We start from the raw sequence: 18,695 nt of genomic DNA, 5'->3' as shown, positions 1-18,695 counted from the left end.
GTCTTTGGTTTAGTGCTTGTTTAGCCTTGATCTTTGTACACTTATACTATGTTGGTTAAAACAAGGTTTCAACTGATCTGTTGCTGTAGTTTTCATTGTATGATTACATTGATTTGTTTTTCCACAATAATGTTATACTTTTCAAATTTCAAATATATACTGACTAGTTTGAATTGCTGAGGTATTTCTGAGTAGCTCTGGGCACTTGAGGTCACCGACGGATGCGCGGCCAAACATTCCTGTTGAGATTGCGATACGTGTAGACCTGCTACATCGCAACTCCAACTGATCGCCCTCACACACTGTCTCGCTTGAAAACTCATCTGAAATATATATTGGTCAACGTTGCCAATGATATCTAAACAAGATTTCTCAATGAGCAGAATTCTACAAACCTAAACAGCTTCATCTATAACAATCACACACTTGTAGATGTAAAATACTGATATTATTATTATTATTCAACAAACATCGAATGAAAATGTCAATGTATGATGAAATAAGGCCATTTTTTTTTATTAATTGGTTAACGGATTTTTTTGAAAAAATGTTGGACGGGTGGTGCGAAAAAAAAAAAAAAGGATTTCATACACATACTAATTTTTTTACAATACATGTACATGTATTTTTCATAGCGTTTGTGGTCAAACCCAAAACCAAAAGATCAAAATAACAACAAAAAGGGAAGACATGTTCATAGAATAAATATTGATATGTTCAAATGCTCACTTTGTCATGCTCATATGTTTGGCTTTATAGTCCAATTTTCTCTCCTACCAATTTCAAATTCAAATTAATGTAATCATCAAACATGTGAACTCTACCGGCTTAAATTATTAAATTCTGTTGAACCAAAACTACCGCTTTTGAGACCTAAATCTACCTCTCTGTCATTGCAAAAGGTTCACATGTATGGTAATCATTATATAAGCATTTTATACACTTCCACCTTATAATAGTCTCACATTTTAAGACAATATTATTACAAACATTCAGTTTTACGGTCGCTTTTTGTTGATGTTTTTTTTTTTTAAGCACATCCTGACTGCAAGAGTTTTCCTATTAGCAACACTATTTCCACATATCAACCATACAATGAATATCCTGCGTCTCCTCATTGCTGGGCACTACTTCTTCTCAGCAGAAAAAGCATAATGTAACAAATTTCACTGACTCAATTATATATTAAATGGAATAAGGAAATGTAAATAATAACAAGAGCACCGCGGAGTGGGTGCCAACGCTCGTCTGATGAAATTCCAAGTCGAAAAGGGGGGATAACTCAATATTAATTAAAGGCAAAATTATATGACCTGCTATAAACATGCATAGTGTTAATAGGAACACGTGTAGCAAGTTTAATGTGAAAATGTTGAACGGTTTTTGAGTTATGAGGTAAGGTTAAAGTTTTTGGACGACGACGACGACGCAGACGCAGACGCAGACGCAGACGACGCCGACGACGCCAAGGCTATCACAATAACTCGACTTTTTTTCTTCGAAAAACAGACGAGCTAAAAATGACTTTCTGTTCAGTAATGAATTTGTTGAAGTTAAGATATTTCTCTGCAGCTTTAACAAAATTTAAGTTACCACAGATTTTGATTACTTGAATAGTAGTTTCCATATAATTTGTTTAACAATGTATGCCCCCAAACACAGGACAATATATTTTATCAATAACTATGGTTTATATGTGATTTGTTACCACTGATACAGACATCAGCCTTGATATCAGTAATTCCAGAAAAATAGTTTAAATGCAGAGAATTAATTTTTTTGTATGATCTCAGCTCAATTCGAGGCCGCCATTTTGAAAACAAGTTTTAAAACTGTATCCTTATTTTGCAAAGGAACTGGCAACAGGTTTTACATTATTCATGTGCGCAAAAAACGAACTGATTTACTTTTTTCAATATTTAAAAAAAAAAAAATGACTAAAAAAAACAAAACCTTTTTTTGTTTGTTTTGGACTTCTCGAAAATATTGGGCGGTGGATCCGTTAACCAACTTATTAAAAAAAAAGGCCTAGAGTCTCTTCCTGCAATTGAGCTACAAATTAATCATTATTTCAAGAAGTGACATGAATCACTAATGTATATGTTCATTACAAATATCCCCTCTGAGCTTTCACATCCCTGTGTAACAAGAGACACTTGATGTGGACAACTAATTATGCATACAAACTTTCAAACAAGAATAGTTCACACAATAAAAGTATCAAATTTACCAATATTAAAATGACAAAAACTGCATTGCTACCTGATGATAAATAGGAGAGTGCATGTAAAGGCTTTCAATAGGGCATATTGTCAAACTATAGATCATTTATCAAGTACATAAAAAAAAAGATGTTAACATTTATTCGCACTCACACCTTTTTGAATTAAGAAAAACATTGAAACCAGATGCAGGTGCTCGAACATTTTCATCAGTAATTCATAGGAAATAACTGGTCAAATAAAGTTTATAAAGTTATGGGTCTTGCATGACATGTGTGTATTGTCATAGTGCTACTGTTCATGTATATGTATTTTTATGCTTTTAAAGATAAAATATGGCAAACATTTAAGATTTTGTAAAATGACAATGACGAAGCCTCAATGACAGATATCATAAACATGATAAAAAAACTTTAAGAGATGACTTTCAGTATTTGAATGATATACAGCATGAATGTTTTTGACAAACAACCACCATTAGTCAATGGTAAGTCTAGTCACAGTCAGAGGAAGAAAATCATTGGAACACGTAGTACTTACTGGGCCTACACTTATATGCGACCTCAAGGTATTTGCGTGTGCCAGGACACGGATCCTGCTCAAATGTCTTGGTGCTGGCCACCAGGCTACACGACTGTCGGTCCTGACATGCATCCAAGATCACCTGAAAAGTATACATGTATTTGTGAAAATTGATTAAGCATTGGCGTGCACTTAGGGTTGGTTTCTACATTCCTACCGATCCAGTAGCGCTATCTGATCAATAAATACTCATCCACGTTTGTTGTCATTGCATATTGGCTATAATCAAAACACAATTTTCTGCCTCAGAGCATGTCAAACACCAATTAATAAGTACATTGCTACTATAATATAATATTTTAAAGTAAAATAAAATAAATAGAAATAAACCATTTACAGGGACTCTAATTTTCTAGAATACCTGCCAGTAGGTAGTTTATTATTATGTTCTAATTTATCGCAAAACAAAATTGAAAAACATCTTTTCATGACATTGATTTAGAAGTCTTTCAATGGCCCTAGATTACAAGATGTACTGATTGGTTCCACAGACTTATATTAAATGATAAAATGCAGAGCTTCATGCACTTGACATTGAAGTAGTTCTAGTGTATACATCACCATGAATTACATAATTCTCCAGGAAGCTTTCATTCCCTATCTACATATCAGGGGGTATTATCATTTCCCGGTCATGAAGGACCAAGGAAGGAGATTATATATCAGCACTTACTTTGTACTCACTGCCAATAAAATGCACTTTTTGCCTAAGCCAAGAAGACCATGAGTTTGTATTTAGGATAACCTTCAACAGTCCTGTACTTTGATCATTTATAGTTTATATACTGATTAATTTCAGCCCCATTGGGAAGACAGCTGGAAGCGAATAAAAAAAATATATGAATCACTCCTGTGTCTGTTCCTGCATTACTCAGAAACCAGAACTGGTGATGAGAAAGTACCCCTGGTGGGAATTGAACCCATGACCTGTGGGGGGGAGGGCGAGAGGGGGACACCTATACCACTAGACCACTCTCATCATTACTTACCCTTCTTTGATCATTAATTTATGTTGTTGGGAAATACCTATTCAAGGCTATATATAACTATACACACCCACAATTTGTGATTCCAAAATAAATCATTATAACAGACAGAGTAACATGTATAAAGTGCTATGGCAACAAATAAAATCATGTGACAGATAAAACAAAGAGCACCACATGGAAACCAAGATTTACCTGTCTTTCAGGCCCCAATTTCTCGAAACTTCTTAAGTCCCTTATAACAGGATTAAGCTAATCTCACTATTTTTGTTGTTCTATAAAATGTGTTATATTTTCTTCTTCAAGATTTTTTAGAAATTATGTAGGAATAATCTATATGATTATCAGAATAAACCATTTTTCATTTATCAAAATCCATTTTTAGTATGTATTTTGGCTAATTGAAATAAGCGACTTAAGCCTGTTAAGCTTAAGAACTTTCGAGAAATTGGGGCCAGATGATCAAGGGGAGTAACTCTAGAAGTGTATTAGACTGATAGGACTATATCACAGAATTATGGCATTATTTATATGATTATAAAGTTTCATGTAAATATCTTTGGATGACAACATTATTTTTACACCAACAACAACTACAACATCAACAATGGTAAAATAAATAAATTGACAACAACAATATTTGTGTTGAACACAAAGACATTTTTCTCTGCAAATTCTATAACCATCTGTGGAGTGTTTTTTTTTCTTTAATAAAAACAAGCACCATGATTAGCAGGAAGATGGGGCAATTAATTTCCTGGATCTCAATTATCTAGGATGAGAACTAATAAACAATGTTCTAACAGGATCTAATTTGCTGACACCTGGCTACGGATGCTTCCACTTTCCCTGCATTGCAGATAAATCTGGTCCAACTTCACTGACTTGTTCAGGAATGATTGCTAATGTTTCAAGTGTACTTCAGAAATTTTGAAATCGAAATTGAAGTGCCCATTTCTGAGAATGTATTTCTGAATGCAGTCTTCAAATAAATCATAAGACTATAAATTAGAATGCGTATTGATGAATTAAGTAATGAAGGCCATAATTATAACTGACAGCCTTATTATCATAATTATCTTATGATAATGATCAACTAATAGATCATGTCCATATTGTTTGTATATCTGATAATGGTAATGTTAACAAGACACTATACAACTTTGATATAAGATTCACATTTCTAGGAACAAAATCTGCAAGTAATTTCGAAGTATTAATTGAATATGCTAACAAACTACCAATGAAAACTGCCAATCAAATTAGATGTTAACAAACAGTATCATACAAATATATAAAGCATTGGAGAAAATTTGACATGAAAACCTTTATATGTAACAGGATGATAAAGGAAAGAAATGCAGTCCTGAAAAGTAGTTTGAGTATGATTGGATTCAAGCCAAAAGCAAGATTAGGGGCATAGACCCCTGCTGAAATTGTTATCAAAGCCAAGTTTTGTACACATTTTGAGGTGCTTCTTACTATTGTAAATGCATATATCGAACGAAAAAAACAAAACGTAAAATAGTCTGATATTGAAAGCTTTCACTCCTGATTGCGGGATAAAACCTGAAATATTATCACCCCTGAATTGTGTAATGCAATGATACATTGGGAGACAGACCTGACTTCAATGATACTTTTAAATCCTGTATAAATCTGTTTACAGAAAGTATCATGTATCACAATGTGACTTATTTATTATCCATTAATGCCACAAATTTACTCAGGTTTACATTCAATTAGACAAATATAAATATTTATACAGTAATAAATACCTACCCATGATAAGATAACTCTGACAATCCAGTGTCCATAGTGGGAAGGAGCGGTCATTATTCCTCGTAAATCCAGGAATAAGTCATTCACTGATAACACACACTGGTATATCCATATTTTATCAAATATCAAAATACTCAAATTGAACAGATTAATTTAAAACCAAATGTCAGGATCAGTATGTTAATCCTAGGACTTTAATAAGTATCCCTGTATAGCCCCGCTTATCAGCTATTAAATTACTTTAGAAATGACCTTGAACCGCTGCTTTACATTTTCCTTTTTCCAAGGGATTTTCATTCATTCTGATTTACACAAATAAATTCCAAAGATGCCTATTCAGGATAAAAAGCTGAAACCGGCAATAGTAACTTATCTTCAGCTTATCACAACTTAAAACACCTTGAAAATGAGCTGTTTTTAAAAAAATCATGAATATCAAGACCCTCAATCCCAAGAGACCATCCCCTATTTTTCTGAAACCCCATCCTGTAACAGAATGCTAGTGTTTTGTGAATGATGACCTGGGTTAAGTGCAGAGCAATTACTGTAATTTACCCCTGTACAGTGAGTCCATTTATGAATAATACATGAAAAATGAAGCCACAGGATGTAAAACAGTGATTCCAGCTGGACAATGTTTCACAGATGTCAAAATACAAATGTAATGTATATCAGGAATTGACCATTAAATTTCATCAAAGATAAGAAACACTTAATCCTGTGAAGTCCACTAAGTTCAAGCAAAGAAACACCATGAACAACCCTTATCATAAAATATTCCAAAACATAGAAGATGTCACTGTATAGAATCCTGAGTTCCTCAAGTCTACCAAATCACAGCAGGAAATGGACGGCTATGCACTAATGTGATGCTGACCCCTGCAGTAGTGCACCATTAAATCCTGGGTCATAAACAACAGTCATAAACAACATTAACAATCTGCTGCCCTGCACCAACTGTACCACTTGTGAGGAAGTATGGCTCAGCTGATGGTGTGAAGATGGGCTGGGGGGAAATGTGGCTTCAAGCATCAACTATCTCCTCCCATCTGCCCCATATCAGAACATGCAGCTATTGTAGGGAGGGCAGGATGTGCCTCATTATCAATACAGAATAACATAACACCAATAAACATCCTCATATCACAACTTGCACTCAAATGATCAACATCTCATGGTTAACATTCCCAGAATACACTGATACATCACTGACATGAAACTGCTCCTGGCACTTTTTTTTACATGGAATCTAATCAGACATAATTTCCAACAAACATACACAGGTAAATCAATTGCAATTCACATAATTTGAATAACAATATTATAATGGTTTTTGATAGTAATAAGTTTAAAGGTTCAAGCACAGAACATGAAGTGGGACAGATTGATCCACTGTCACTGACTACAAGACTGAAGCACCCATTGAGGACCGCCTCCTGTCTGCCACCTGTGATAGACTATAACTGGAATCAGAAGTTGTGTGCCAAGACTTTTCAATCAATCTAATGAGATCAAATGATATGATTTGTGCCAGTTCTGTCAGAAACTATCAGCTATATCATTCTGCTAATTGAATTTCCTGTATTTGATGTGTACACATTCAATTAATGGTCAGCTTATAATGGGCATCAGTCCCCATCATTCTATATAATGATTTCAATATTGCTAATAATTGAAAAGACATGAAATAGATTTCAACCATTTCTAGTATAGGAATTCTACATGCAAAGGATTAGAAAATTATACTACAAATACTGGTAAATGAAGAAACATACAGACAGTTTAAACATCCTGTACATTTGCCTGGGTGAAACTCTCATTAAACCAGTGTCCATCAATACCAGGCTGTAATGAGATTCAAGATGTAGCTGTCATCAAATGCAGCAAAACAAAGCCCATCTTCTGACAAGTCATTAGCACAAACCAGACAGCAGAAACACCATAAGTCCTCCCATGAATATAAGCATAAGAAGAAAGGAAGAATCGATATAACTGTAGTATCCTTAAATTTCTCTGCCACAACTTCAATCCCAAGCTTTATATTCAAATTTGAGACTACATTAATGCGGAAATGTGACATGATGACAGCCTGGAGGAAGCGGCGGATGCACATACATCATCCATGTGTTACACTTCAGACAACAACCATTTGTTTATATACTAAAAGACTATGAGAGTCTGGAATCGTCTTGACATTAACAGCAGTACCTCCTGGAGCAACACTGTCTTACACGGTATGACAAACGTTAACACTGTAGTGGTGACAAGGGCCAAGCTTTCGTACAAAACTGTCCAAATTTATACAATTGTTTAACTTTAAACCGTTCTTTTTTGATTAAAATTGTTTTACTTGCTCAATGTGTCAAATTAGAGCTTTATATTCTATTTGAGATGCAAGGAGTGCATGTTATGTGAAAACACAAGCATTGCATGATGGGCGTCGGTTGTCAAGTGTTGTATGCTCACATGCTCACAACTTTCACAAAATCCTGTCCCTCTGTCACTCAACCTCCCTGACCTTGATGACCTGTTCATAGTGACAACCAGCCTCGTCTCCATGGCTGTATGTATTATGGGGTTTGTACTACATTTTTGTAATTTGTATGCTGCAATACTTTAATTACTTATAATGCGTTGATGGTTTGTTTCATCCATTAAATAGAAAGGCATCACATATGGAAAGACACATTTAAACACATACAAATTAATTATAAGAATATTTTTTGGTAACATCAAAGTAATTGTCTAACTATCCCTTCTAAGATTGGTATTTTTTATAACAAAATATTCAATCAGTACAAGTTAAGAAAGATTTAGTTACTTAAATTGAAGTGGTACCAAATGAAATCATGGCTTAACCTGATGTTTTGGGGCAACAAATGACCCTTTGACAGAGAAACCTTTTATCAGTTAAATGGCCAAACCTGTATTTGAACAAGTCCTACATCAAAGACGTGGACAGAAAACATATCACTTTTTAATAGAGGAATTACTAATAGTTCTTACTTGGGATGAAACATTATATCCCATGAACAAACTGTGACAAAAAAGTAATTTGAATTCTTGAATTAATCAAGAGGTTTAAACACTCTCGTTACCAGTATCGAAAATGACAAGTGATCATGAATAAATTAAGCCCAAGCAAAATTGTAGTTAATAGTCTCTCCATCTTGGACCTTGAAAAGATTACATTATACTGAACATTCAACAATAAATATTGAATTCATCCACAAACAAAAAAACTGAAAAGATATTATATTAAAAAAAAAATCTTATAAAAACGTCACCATCAGATGACACTCATTTACATTCCTCAATCAACCAGTGAACTAACAATCAACAATCATTCAACAAGAGAAATGGGTGTGTATATATTGTCACTGTTAACATGGTTACTTAGTTTCATGTAATATTGAGTTAAGACCTGAAGGTGAATGTAACATGTATTCCCATTCCTGTTTCCATCTATCTATTCGGAAACCATCATAAAATCATCAATTACTTTTTTGAGCCATTACCTTGAGCGATGTCGTGGCCATGCAATTTGTGTCCTCTAACACTGCACCGGTTCCGCCCCTCCTTCCGATGCCTGGGTCGTCATTCTGCACATTGCTAGGACACATACGTGAGCTTGGCACCTGACGTCCGTACTGCGCGAACTGGATACTGACAAGCAAGCCAGGCGGACACGACATCTTCATGGACTCACCGTCACAACTCATCTCATTGAACGTGGTCAACGTGCTCGATAATAAACCTGAAAAACAGAGTGAACATCGGCATAAGACAGGAGGATCAACTACTCATTGTTGCTTGACAACTAGGGATGTGCATATTATAAAAAAATGCAATATGGATCAGAAGTGATCAATAAATAGTTGCAATCATATCCATATCTTATGTTGTGATATATCCTTTCCGCTACCATAGCCGCCTAATGCAGACCTAAAATTCGGGTGTCCCCATTACCTCTATCATACACCGGCGAACTACCACAGCAGTGTAAACCGTACTCAAATTTTCGGCTTCTGATTACCGCTATCGTACAGCGTGGGAATACCGCTTATTTTTATAATCTTGTACATGTTTTGCTAAAAGCAGAGACTTAAATCTCCCGATTAAAATGTGTTAGTAATTAGGTAAAATGTTTATCAATTTCGAAACAGTATAAATTTATAACACAATTAAAGAAATTAATTACAAACATTATATAGTACATAAAATTATATAACATAACACCCTTATAAATCAAGTTTGCATTTCAGGAATTAGTGACATATACATTATCCTTAATTAGGTAATGTTCTAGTGAAAATGTACATTTTTCCTTTTACTTAAACCCTTTGATAAACACATTGATACAATAAAATGCATTTTATTGGTTTTATAATGTAACGGCAATTAAAATATTCACTTATTAATATATATGACATTTCGGCATAACTACGCTCTGGTTGACTTCGGAAAAATACAAAACTCTCATTAATACACTACGGATATGATGAATTTTGAACAAATGTAGGAATAACCGTAGACGTGTGTTGTAGTAATTTGATTGAAGACAATCATCAGTAGGTAAACGCACATGCAAAACAGCGCAATGGTAATCCTGTGATATGTAGGTTGTGGTACTTTTCATCTTCGGTACTGGCTACTTTTTAATGTTTATAAAACTACTATAGTCGAGTTTTGTAGATAGGAATTACTTCTTTGAATAATTTGTTAAGTACATAGAGGATAATATTATGCATTAATACACTCTGGTAGTTCTAGTACAAACATTTCAGGTATTTGTATTTCAAAATTGCCGGAGACGTTTAATGTTATGATCAATCTTGGAATTATACCACGTGTGCATGCGTAGATACACTATGGCAGTTTTAACTTTTGTAGTAACTCGATATTTATGTCTGTTGTTTTCCTCATAAATACGCTACGGCTATTATTTGATATTTCTAAAACAGCAATTTTGTACTACAGTAGTAGAAAAAGGTTTTCCAAATATTTCAAAAGTACAATGCTAAAAAGATGTTTGTAAGGCAACGTTGCGAAATGTTTTTATTAGTTCAATCATATTATGCATGTGTGTGCTTGAATCGGAGTAAATTGAAAAAATCCACATAAACACTCTCTGGAATGCCATGTGTGACTAAACTATGTATGTATAAATACGCTATTTTAGCCGTGCTTAATTTCAATGCAGACATCACATTATCACAGTTTTCCAGGCACGCGTCATTCAGTAAAAGTGAAACTTATGATTTAAGAAGTAGTGTAACAATGTTTGTGTCTCTAGTTCATTGCTGTTTGGGTCCTTGACGTGTATCCCTTAACAGGGCCTATTTTTGCTGTTCAACTTATGGGCTTGTCCCTGTAGTTTTCATTATATTATACATATTTTTGTTCATTTTAGTATTTACACATGCATTGAGCGATTACAAAACAATATGTTTTTCATCAAATAAATCAGAAAGGAATTAAAATAACAATTCTCTATTATGATATTTTACACATATGTGCATTCATTTCCTTTATAAATGTATACTTATAGGACTAAAATCCAAATACGGATTCACAATTCATTCATACATCAAGGTTATAAAATGTATAGATCAATTATATACATCATAGGAACTTGAGGAATACATAGGGATAAAATCAAACACGACGAAAATCAATAATGATAATACTTTTTCTCCAATCAACAAAGAACACATGTACATAATTATATAATAGAAAAACATAGACCAAAACATAAATCAAAGTATTTGACTGTAACTATTATACTGCTAAAAATATCGCAAGATTTGTCACGGGAAACAACACCAGTATAATCACAGCATGTGATTAACGAAAAGGCAACAGAGTCTAGTGGAGTTTCTGGTGCAATGCAATATCATCGGTCTATAAAAAGAAATCACATATTGATATTGATATTTGTTATAAAGACACGTTGTTAGCGACAATTGCATTGTATATGTGTAATTTCGAAAAAATATGTCCTCATTTTAAGCATGAAATGTTTAATTCTATAAAAAACATTAAAACAAACATTATTCGTCCCTTTAGGAACAAAATGTTGACACCTGAACAACATTTTGTTATGATTATTTCATCAATACTATATTGAAAATTTATTTTAATACATGATTGATCTAAACGGCGCTTTCTTGTACTAGACTCTGAATTTCAAGATGTGCCATTAAACAGTAGAAATAATTTAATGTATGCATTTTCATAACTTCAGAGGCCGTTCATTGTTTCGATTTAAGGGTCATTTCAAAATGCAATTATATAAAAAAACATATATTATTGAAAATGTTTTACATACATGAGCTGTTGTTTTCTGTTCCTCTGTGTTTCTGGAGTCATAGTCTTGTTGGACTTGACCTCCATTCGGCCTTTCCTAGAGGTAATGCCACGATACGAAATAAAACATTCCCTTAAATAAAATAACATTTCATTTGAGTTTTATTTTATAAACATTAGAATTATACTCATGCAAGCTGACTCTGCACTGCACATTGCCAAAGAGGTCAAGTTAAAAAATGTCGCTTGTTTGTTTGGATTTCCTTATACGTGTGCTATTCCCGCTGATAAGTTGTTCTGCAACCTAAAAACAGAAACATAAAACATTAAACAGCTGATTGATTTTAAAAGATGTTGTGCATGTTTCATTTTGGTGGTACATGCAACGATCAATATGTTATTAAACGTGATTATGGTTACTATTTAACATTCTACAGCATGTTTGTAATATACTGTAAAAAAAGTATTACCATTCTCTCAAACAGCTTATAGGTAGCCGGAGGGTCGACGCTTTATACATGATGAATCACAAGCGAGATGTCCTCGGCAAACCACACAAATTAGGTCCACAAATAAGCACTTTGTGTTGGTACACTGTAAATGTTGACTGTCTACAACACCCATGTTCTTTTTTAATTATAAAATAACTTTGATGCATATTTTTTTCCCACTTTCCTTTTGTATTTACTTCTTCCGTCAAAACCTTGTTCTGTCGGCTATTTATTATAGGTTTGAAACATGTCATCGAGTTGCACACATGTTTTGATTATTCCCATGCAGTGGACATAAGCTTCCGGTCCGAAATATTTCATGCCATGTGTTCCCCTCTGCTAAGCATCCTAACTTTGCCATCTCTTTTCGTGGACTGATTTTGCGATTGACCAATATGTCCTTCCGGTGTTTAATGCGTGACACGAATGTATAGATTTTTTCCAAACGCCAGAGGAACTGATGTTTTAAACTTGTCGGCAAGTGATCATCTTGTGATGTTTTCTCTTCAGTTCTCTACAACTGTTTGAGTCAACCCTACTTCTATCTTTCGACTTAAGTACGCCTGGTAATTCCTGAGATACCCCATGACACATGGAGCACCAACGATTCTTGAATGGTGACCGTGACATTAGATCATTGCTTCATCGACAGATATGTATTGATGCATGTTGTATTAAGTCATGCTCCTTTCCCATACAACTTTCATAACAGGGGTCACTGCGGTCGGATTTCTGTTGATATATTTGCAGTCACTATGGTTTCCATGATAACTTTATAGCGATCACGTAATAGATGTCCGGTTGGATTTATAAGAAAGTTATAGCATATATTTCAACAGTTTTAAAAGGAAGCGTAACTAGCGTTAAATGACCTTCAAAAGCAACGTCGCCGTTGAAATGGGTTGTGTTATGTTGATTACGTATTATGTTTATACAGGAAATACCGCTGCGAAGTTTTGCATACTTCTAGATTCAAGAACGCTACCAAAGTGCACTTAAGTGACTGATTTAGTTTAATTCAAACATGAAATGTCTACCTTAACACACAGTCCGTAAAACAAATATCACAGTAATACCACTGCGCAGTTTTGCTCATTTCTTAAATTTAACAGTGATACCACAGCGTACTTCTGATACATGAGGAAAAGCATAAGCATGCTGTTTTATTAAAGCAAATTTTCAAAAGCCAGAGGCGAATAATGTCGAATGACGATTTTTAAAGAAATACCGTTGCTTATTTTTGCATGGTTATTATATTTGAAAGAAATTCCGTAGTGTAGTAACTGTTTCTAAGACAAAGTACCATAGCGTATTAATGCTGTTTTTAAAATTCACAATCCTTCTTATTTTAATGAAAAATGTACCACAAATTTGTGGAAAATGTGCATTTTGCGGCTGTGGAACTGGACGTACCTACTTTTTCGGTACGTTTCAGTCGTCTACAGTATTCCTACAGTAAAACAGGAGCGGTAACCAGCACCCTTGAAAAATTGGTCTGCATTAGGCGGCTACGGTAGCGCGTCGATGAACGGTAGCGGTATTCGAAAGGATATAACATAATTGTGCCCCTTCTGAATGCATTTCAATTGTTTGTCATCACTATATCCATAGATGATGTTTGTCATAAATAACAAAACAGCAATTTTTTGTATAAAGTAAATGTTTTATAAATAGTAAAATGTTTCAACAATTATTCTTGTCACTAAAGCATTATTAAAGATAAACATGTCACAAAAATTGCCAGCAATGGTGAAAAAATACATACACTTTACAATAATCACTACCATCAATGGCAATCGATATCATATTTACAGGATTTAATTTCAAAATAGAAATTGAAATGACAATTTGTTCATGAAATATAAATTATCTTCAATACTTTGTCTTTTTTTCATTTTCAAACAATATATATATAGCAATATTTACTGCAATACGCTGATGAAATATCTTGAGATCATTCCATATACTTTTCATACCTATCCCTTAGTAATGGACAACTGAGAGTAAAGCACTGTTTCATCAAAGTACATGACACAGTTTAAAACAAGACATGATGTGATCCTGAGGACATTATATGAATTTACTTTAAATAATGCTTTTAATTTTTAAAACTTTACACAAAGGAATACATTTTAGGAACTGGACAGTAGTTTCACATGCCGATTATTCATTGATGTGGGTGGAGAATTTACTCCAATACTACAGCTACAAGCACAACCACAATAACCACAAATAGCTCACATTAAACCACAAATGATTCTGTGGGAAAATTTCTTAACCTTTACCTCATGTTACCTTATGTCAAACCGAGCTAATTTACATTTTAATATTGTAATATTATTCTTTCGGTATCACCATGCATATCTTCTTTTTAACAACTGTAAGTGTTCAGATTCACACAATCATCTAGTGCAAATTTGAATGAGGCTAATTCATTTTTTACTTCAAAACAAATTACCTTTAAAGTTACTTATAATAAAGATGTTTTACATTATCTGAAATTAATGGGGTCATTAGGCGTAAAAATATGTTTGTTTCAAGCTTCCCGACCCTATTTTTTGTCCCAAACCTAGACCTTTCTGTTGCCTTTTGTTTTGTTTTTTTATCATTTGTTTGATTTTTACTCTTTTACAAGGTAAAAACGAAGTGTTTTGGGCTTATAACAATACCAGTCATGCCAGTACTGATTGTTTAGATGTTCTAAAGCATATCATTTCTAGTTTTTGGCAACAGAAAAATCTCAAGAAACAATTTGCCTATCAAATAACAATAAGAAATATAAAAATCCCATCCGACCTACCCTAAGTTTCGGGGAACTTGAAATAAACCTATTATTTTATAACGCCTGATGTGTGAACATAATAATGTTTTGGTATTTTCAGACTGGGTTCAATTAAAAAATGTAAATTGAATGCATGAAAGATGTTAAAAACGAGCTGGGACATTGAGGTGTCACTTTATAATGACTAAGAAAAAAAGCGAATTCAAAATACCGATGACAAACACCTAAATTTATGCATGAAATTCAATATTTCTGTAAACACTGAACAGAATATGTAATCAAATGCATGGGAAAACAAATTGTTACATAGATCTTGGCTCAGACCTTATTTGATAGTTTGCTTTGCGTTACCTGACCGACTTATAAAAAAAAACACGCAATCCAAAAGTTTTTTTAGTCTCTCAAATCTTGTGATCATTTTTTTCTTTCATTTTTTATTAACAGAAATAAGATCTTTGAGAGTTAAAAAACACAAATGCAAAAAAGCACCGCAAAATGAGGGTCTGGTAGCACCAAACAAACTACTTTTTGATTGTGGCCTCATGAATATTTTTTTTTAAAGTGTACTTTAGATCAGGAGTACTTCATCATTACCAAGAAAACAAAACTGAGTCAAGGTTGAAAATGAAATACAGCATGAAGAACAAAACTTCTTTTCTTCAGAAATCTTAAACCGAAGCACTTCACGATAGCCTTAAATCATCACTGAAACTACTGCAAACAGTTTGTAACTAATGTTACATGAGTTTGTGGCATTTGGTGACCTGGGTCTTTCAAGTTTAATACCAAAAATCTTACATCAAACAAAATATCTTAGCTTTATGCAACCCATGTGTAAACAATACGAAAATGCTGAACTTGAGTCCAATTTAAATTTCGCTCAATGACAGCTGTCTTTTCTTTCAATCCTAAGCAGACAACATTCAGCGGAAAATCAACAATCTCTTTTCAATTAAAATGCTATCTTCTACAGCACATAACAAGATCTATGTTCTACCATTAACAACGCAACCATTAAAGGGTTTCAGTTACACAAAATGAGATCCTCAAATAGGGAAGAGATATATTTGGTAAATTAAGCAGAAACTCAAATGGGGCGCTAAGATCCTCAATGGTTTTAAGGATGACTCAAATTCCTAGTATGGGCAATATACATTGAAATATCATTTGTCAATGTCAAATAAAATTTGAATTTAAATATTTGACTTCTAAACTAGAAAAAAAATCTATCAATCAGGTGCTTGACTTACATACCATAAGGCCAGGGGATTATTATTTTTATTTTTGTTGTTGTAAAAAAAGTATATTGAATCTAACTAATCTTACCCATCCAGTTATCATGGTCTGATGAAATTTTTGACTATATTTTCCACTATCTCTACCAGGGCTGTTCAATAAAGCTCCAACCAAAACAACCATCGTCAATTAGAACACCATAATTTAAAAAAAAATATGGTAGTTGATATAATTTACTAGGTGATTGGTAAGGTGACAAGACACAATGAGTCAATATGAAAATTATCTGACCAATGAAGATGGGCAGCTGACTGCTCCTTAAAATGTCCACAGTTGGTGGAAGCCGAAATCAGCAGCTGTTTAACAGGTTTGAAATCACCAAGCACTGTGGTTGCTTGTTTTAGATGTTGAATCATCTCGATGGTTTGTCAGTGATCCAATGGTAATTTATATAGTTGTCTATTGGTTACCTGGAAGCACTGTTGCCGAGGTTGACATACAGTGTTATTAAACTGCTTGACAAGACTGTGCAGCCAGCAACCACTCTAGCTCATACACAACAGGTGCCAGAATTGTCTACCTCCATCCTTAGTAGCATACAATTATTGCCAAAGGGTTGGCAAAATCATGAAGCAGCAAAAAGCTTAAACTGACCAAAATGCCAGGGCACACATGCACTAGCTTATTAGCTTTTTCAGACTCCTAAAAACCTCTTAAAGACCAAGATGGGCGGAAATTGGTCATTCCTGCTGTGTGACTTAATTGGCCCTAAATGCCAAAATAAATTATAGGAACGTTACAAGACATATAAAAGACTTGTATAATTTCTATTAACATCATTATACAAAGTTTGCATTCTGTACGAGCATTTATGGTTAAAGAACTGTGTCGCCAAGATGTGTTTCAAAATGACAAGATATTAGTACCACTTTTCCATTATTTTTCCCCCCATGCTATTCAACAATATTCAATGAGCGATAATTGTAAGATGTTCAAATATCTTCCCATTTCACCCTTAATAACTGGTTTGAAAGCGTTGAAACCTTGAAATGGAAAAAAATCGCAATGTTTACTTAATGTCGGTAATCCATACCAGCTTTTTTGAATCCCACTGTTCATGTCACCTTTTTTCATTACTTTAGGTTCAAATAACTTACGGTTTTCTCAAATTACATCATAAAAATGTACTTGCAAATAAGGCTCAATGCTAAATATTTCTTTCTATTGTATACAAAATGGACAGTTCAGAGTTCAGTCATTGTCAATAAAATCAAAAGATGTGTAGCTGCATATGGCCTTGAACATTGACTTGTAATGTTCATAAATGGTTTCATATAATATGCGTAGTGACAGTTCTCAAAACTCTATTCATCAGACAAGTAGTCTCCTCTTCCGTTCTTAAAGCCCATATTTTAGTTGATGGAAACATCACTGCAGGCATACCGTCTCTGTGGCCTAGTGATTAAGGCATCTGCCTACGGAGCAGGTGGACGGGAGTTCGATCCCTGGGCCTCGTCATACCGAAAGACGATAAAAGTTGGTACAAGTAGCTCCCTTGCCTGGTGCTCGGCATTTAAAGGGTAGTGCTTGGAAATGTGGTGTACTCAGTACTGGTTCAACCCAGGAAAGTTGTATCCCGTGTATCGGTGCTTTACGGCGAGCACAATATTAAAGAACCATGAGGTTTCTTCGTAAAGAGCTAGGGTATCACACCCAGATCTCTTGTATCTCACTCTGTTTCTTCAAGCCTTCCAATGTCTGGATTTGACTGCGATTATTGCCGTCACTCCTATCTCCTGTCACTTAAGTTATGGCATTAAAACACAATTTAAGTCGTGATGGCGTCACGGCGGGGTCAAGCCATAATGCAGCCAATGGGCACGGGCAGACCCTTATAAACTCAAATAACAAACAAACATTCAGGCATAGCCTGGTCAGCATCTTCTTTTAATAACATCACAGACCACCAACTCAGTGCAGACGAACACATGAACATTCATTGTTAAAAACAAACACAGCCTTTACTGTTTGATGGGGGTGGGGGAGGGGGTGTTGTTAGGTTACAATAATTATCAAGGATCAAATCATTACATTGTATATGAGTAAGAACTTGTCTTTAACCACTCAGCCTTTTCTTATATCATGACAATGTGTTTCAGATAGTATCAGGATTGACACAATGACAAAAGTGCTGACACAATATACAATATGTGTCTCACAGAACAGACTTTTTGCCTATAACAGGTTACGAGCAATTAACCATTGGTATATTGTTTCAAAGATTCTCAGAGGGTCACAGAGACAT

At 34.3% G+C, this 18,695-nt stretch overlaps 1 protein-coding gene across 2 annotated transcripts in view; it reads right to left on the bottom strand.

Annotated features, from left to right (window-relative positions):
- Window positions 1-18,695, bottom strand: part of LOC128238632 (uncharacterized) — a 40,899-nt gene that overhangs the window by 10,395 nt on the left and 11,809 nt on the right. Inside the window, exons 2-4 of one of the 2 annotated variants that reach the window (XM_052954746.1) lie at window positions 9,091-9,329; window positions 2,763-2,886; window positions 165-323 (exon numbers count right to left, since the gene is read on the bottom strand). In XM_052954746.1, the coding sequence (XP_052810706.1) occupies window positions 165-323; window positions 2,763-2,886; window positions 9,091-9,329 (522 nt within the window). Of the gene's footprint in view, window positions 1-164; window positions 324-2,762; window positions 2,887-5,572; window positions 6,937-9,090; window positions 9,330-18,695 lie in introns of those variants that run through there. The other variant, XM_052954747.1, reaches the window with a different exon arrangement.

This window comes from Mya arenaria, chromosome 6 (genome assembly GCF_026914265.1).
Source record: "Mya arenaria isolate MELC-2E11 chromosome 6, ASM2691426v1".
Classification (NCBI taxonomy): Eukaryota; Metazoa; Mollusca; class Bivalvia; order Myida; family Myidae; genus Mya; species Mya arenaria.
The sequence above is the reverse complement of the archived record's forward strand: the minus strand, read 5'-3'. Positions and strand labels throughout refer to the sequence as shown.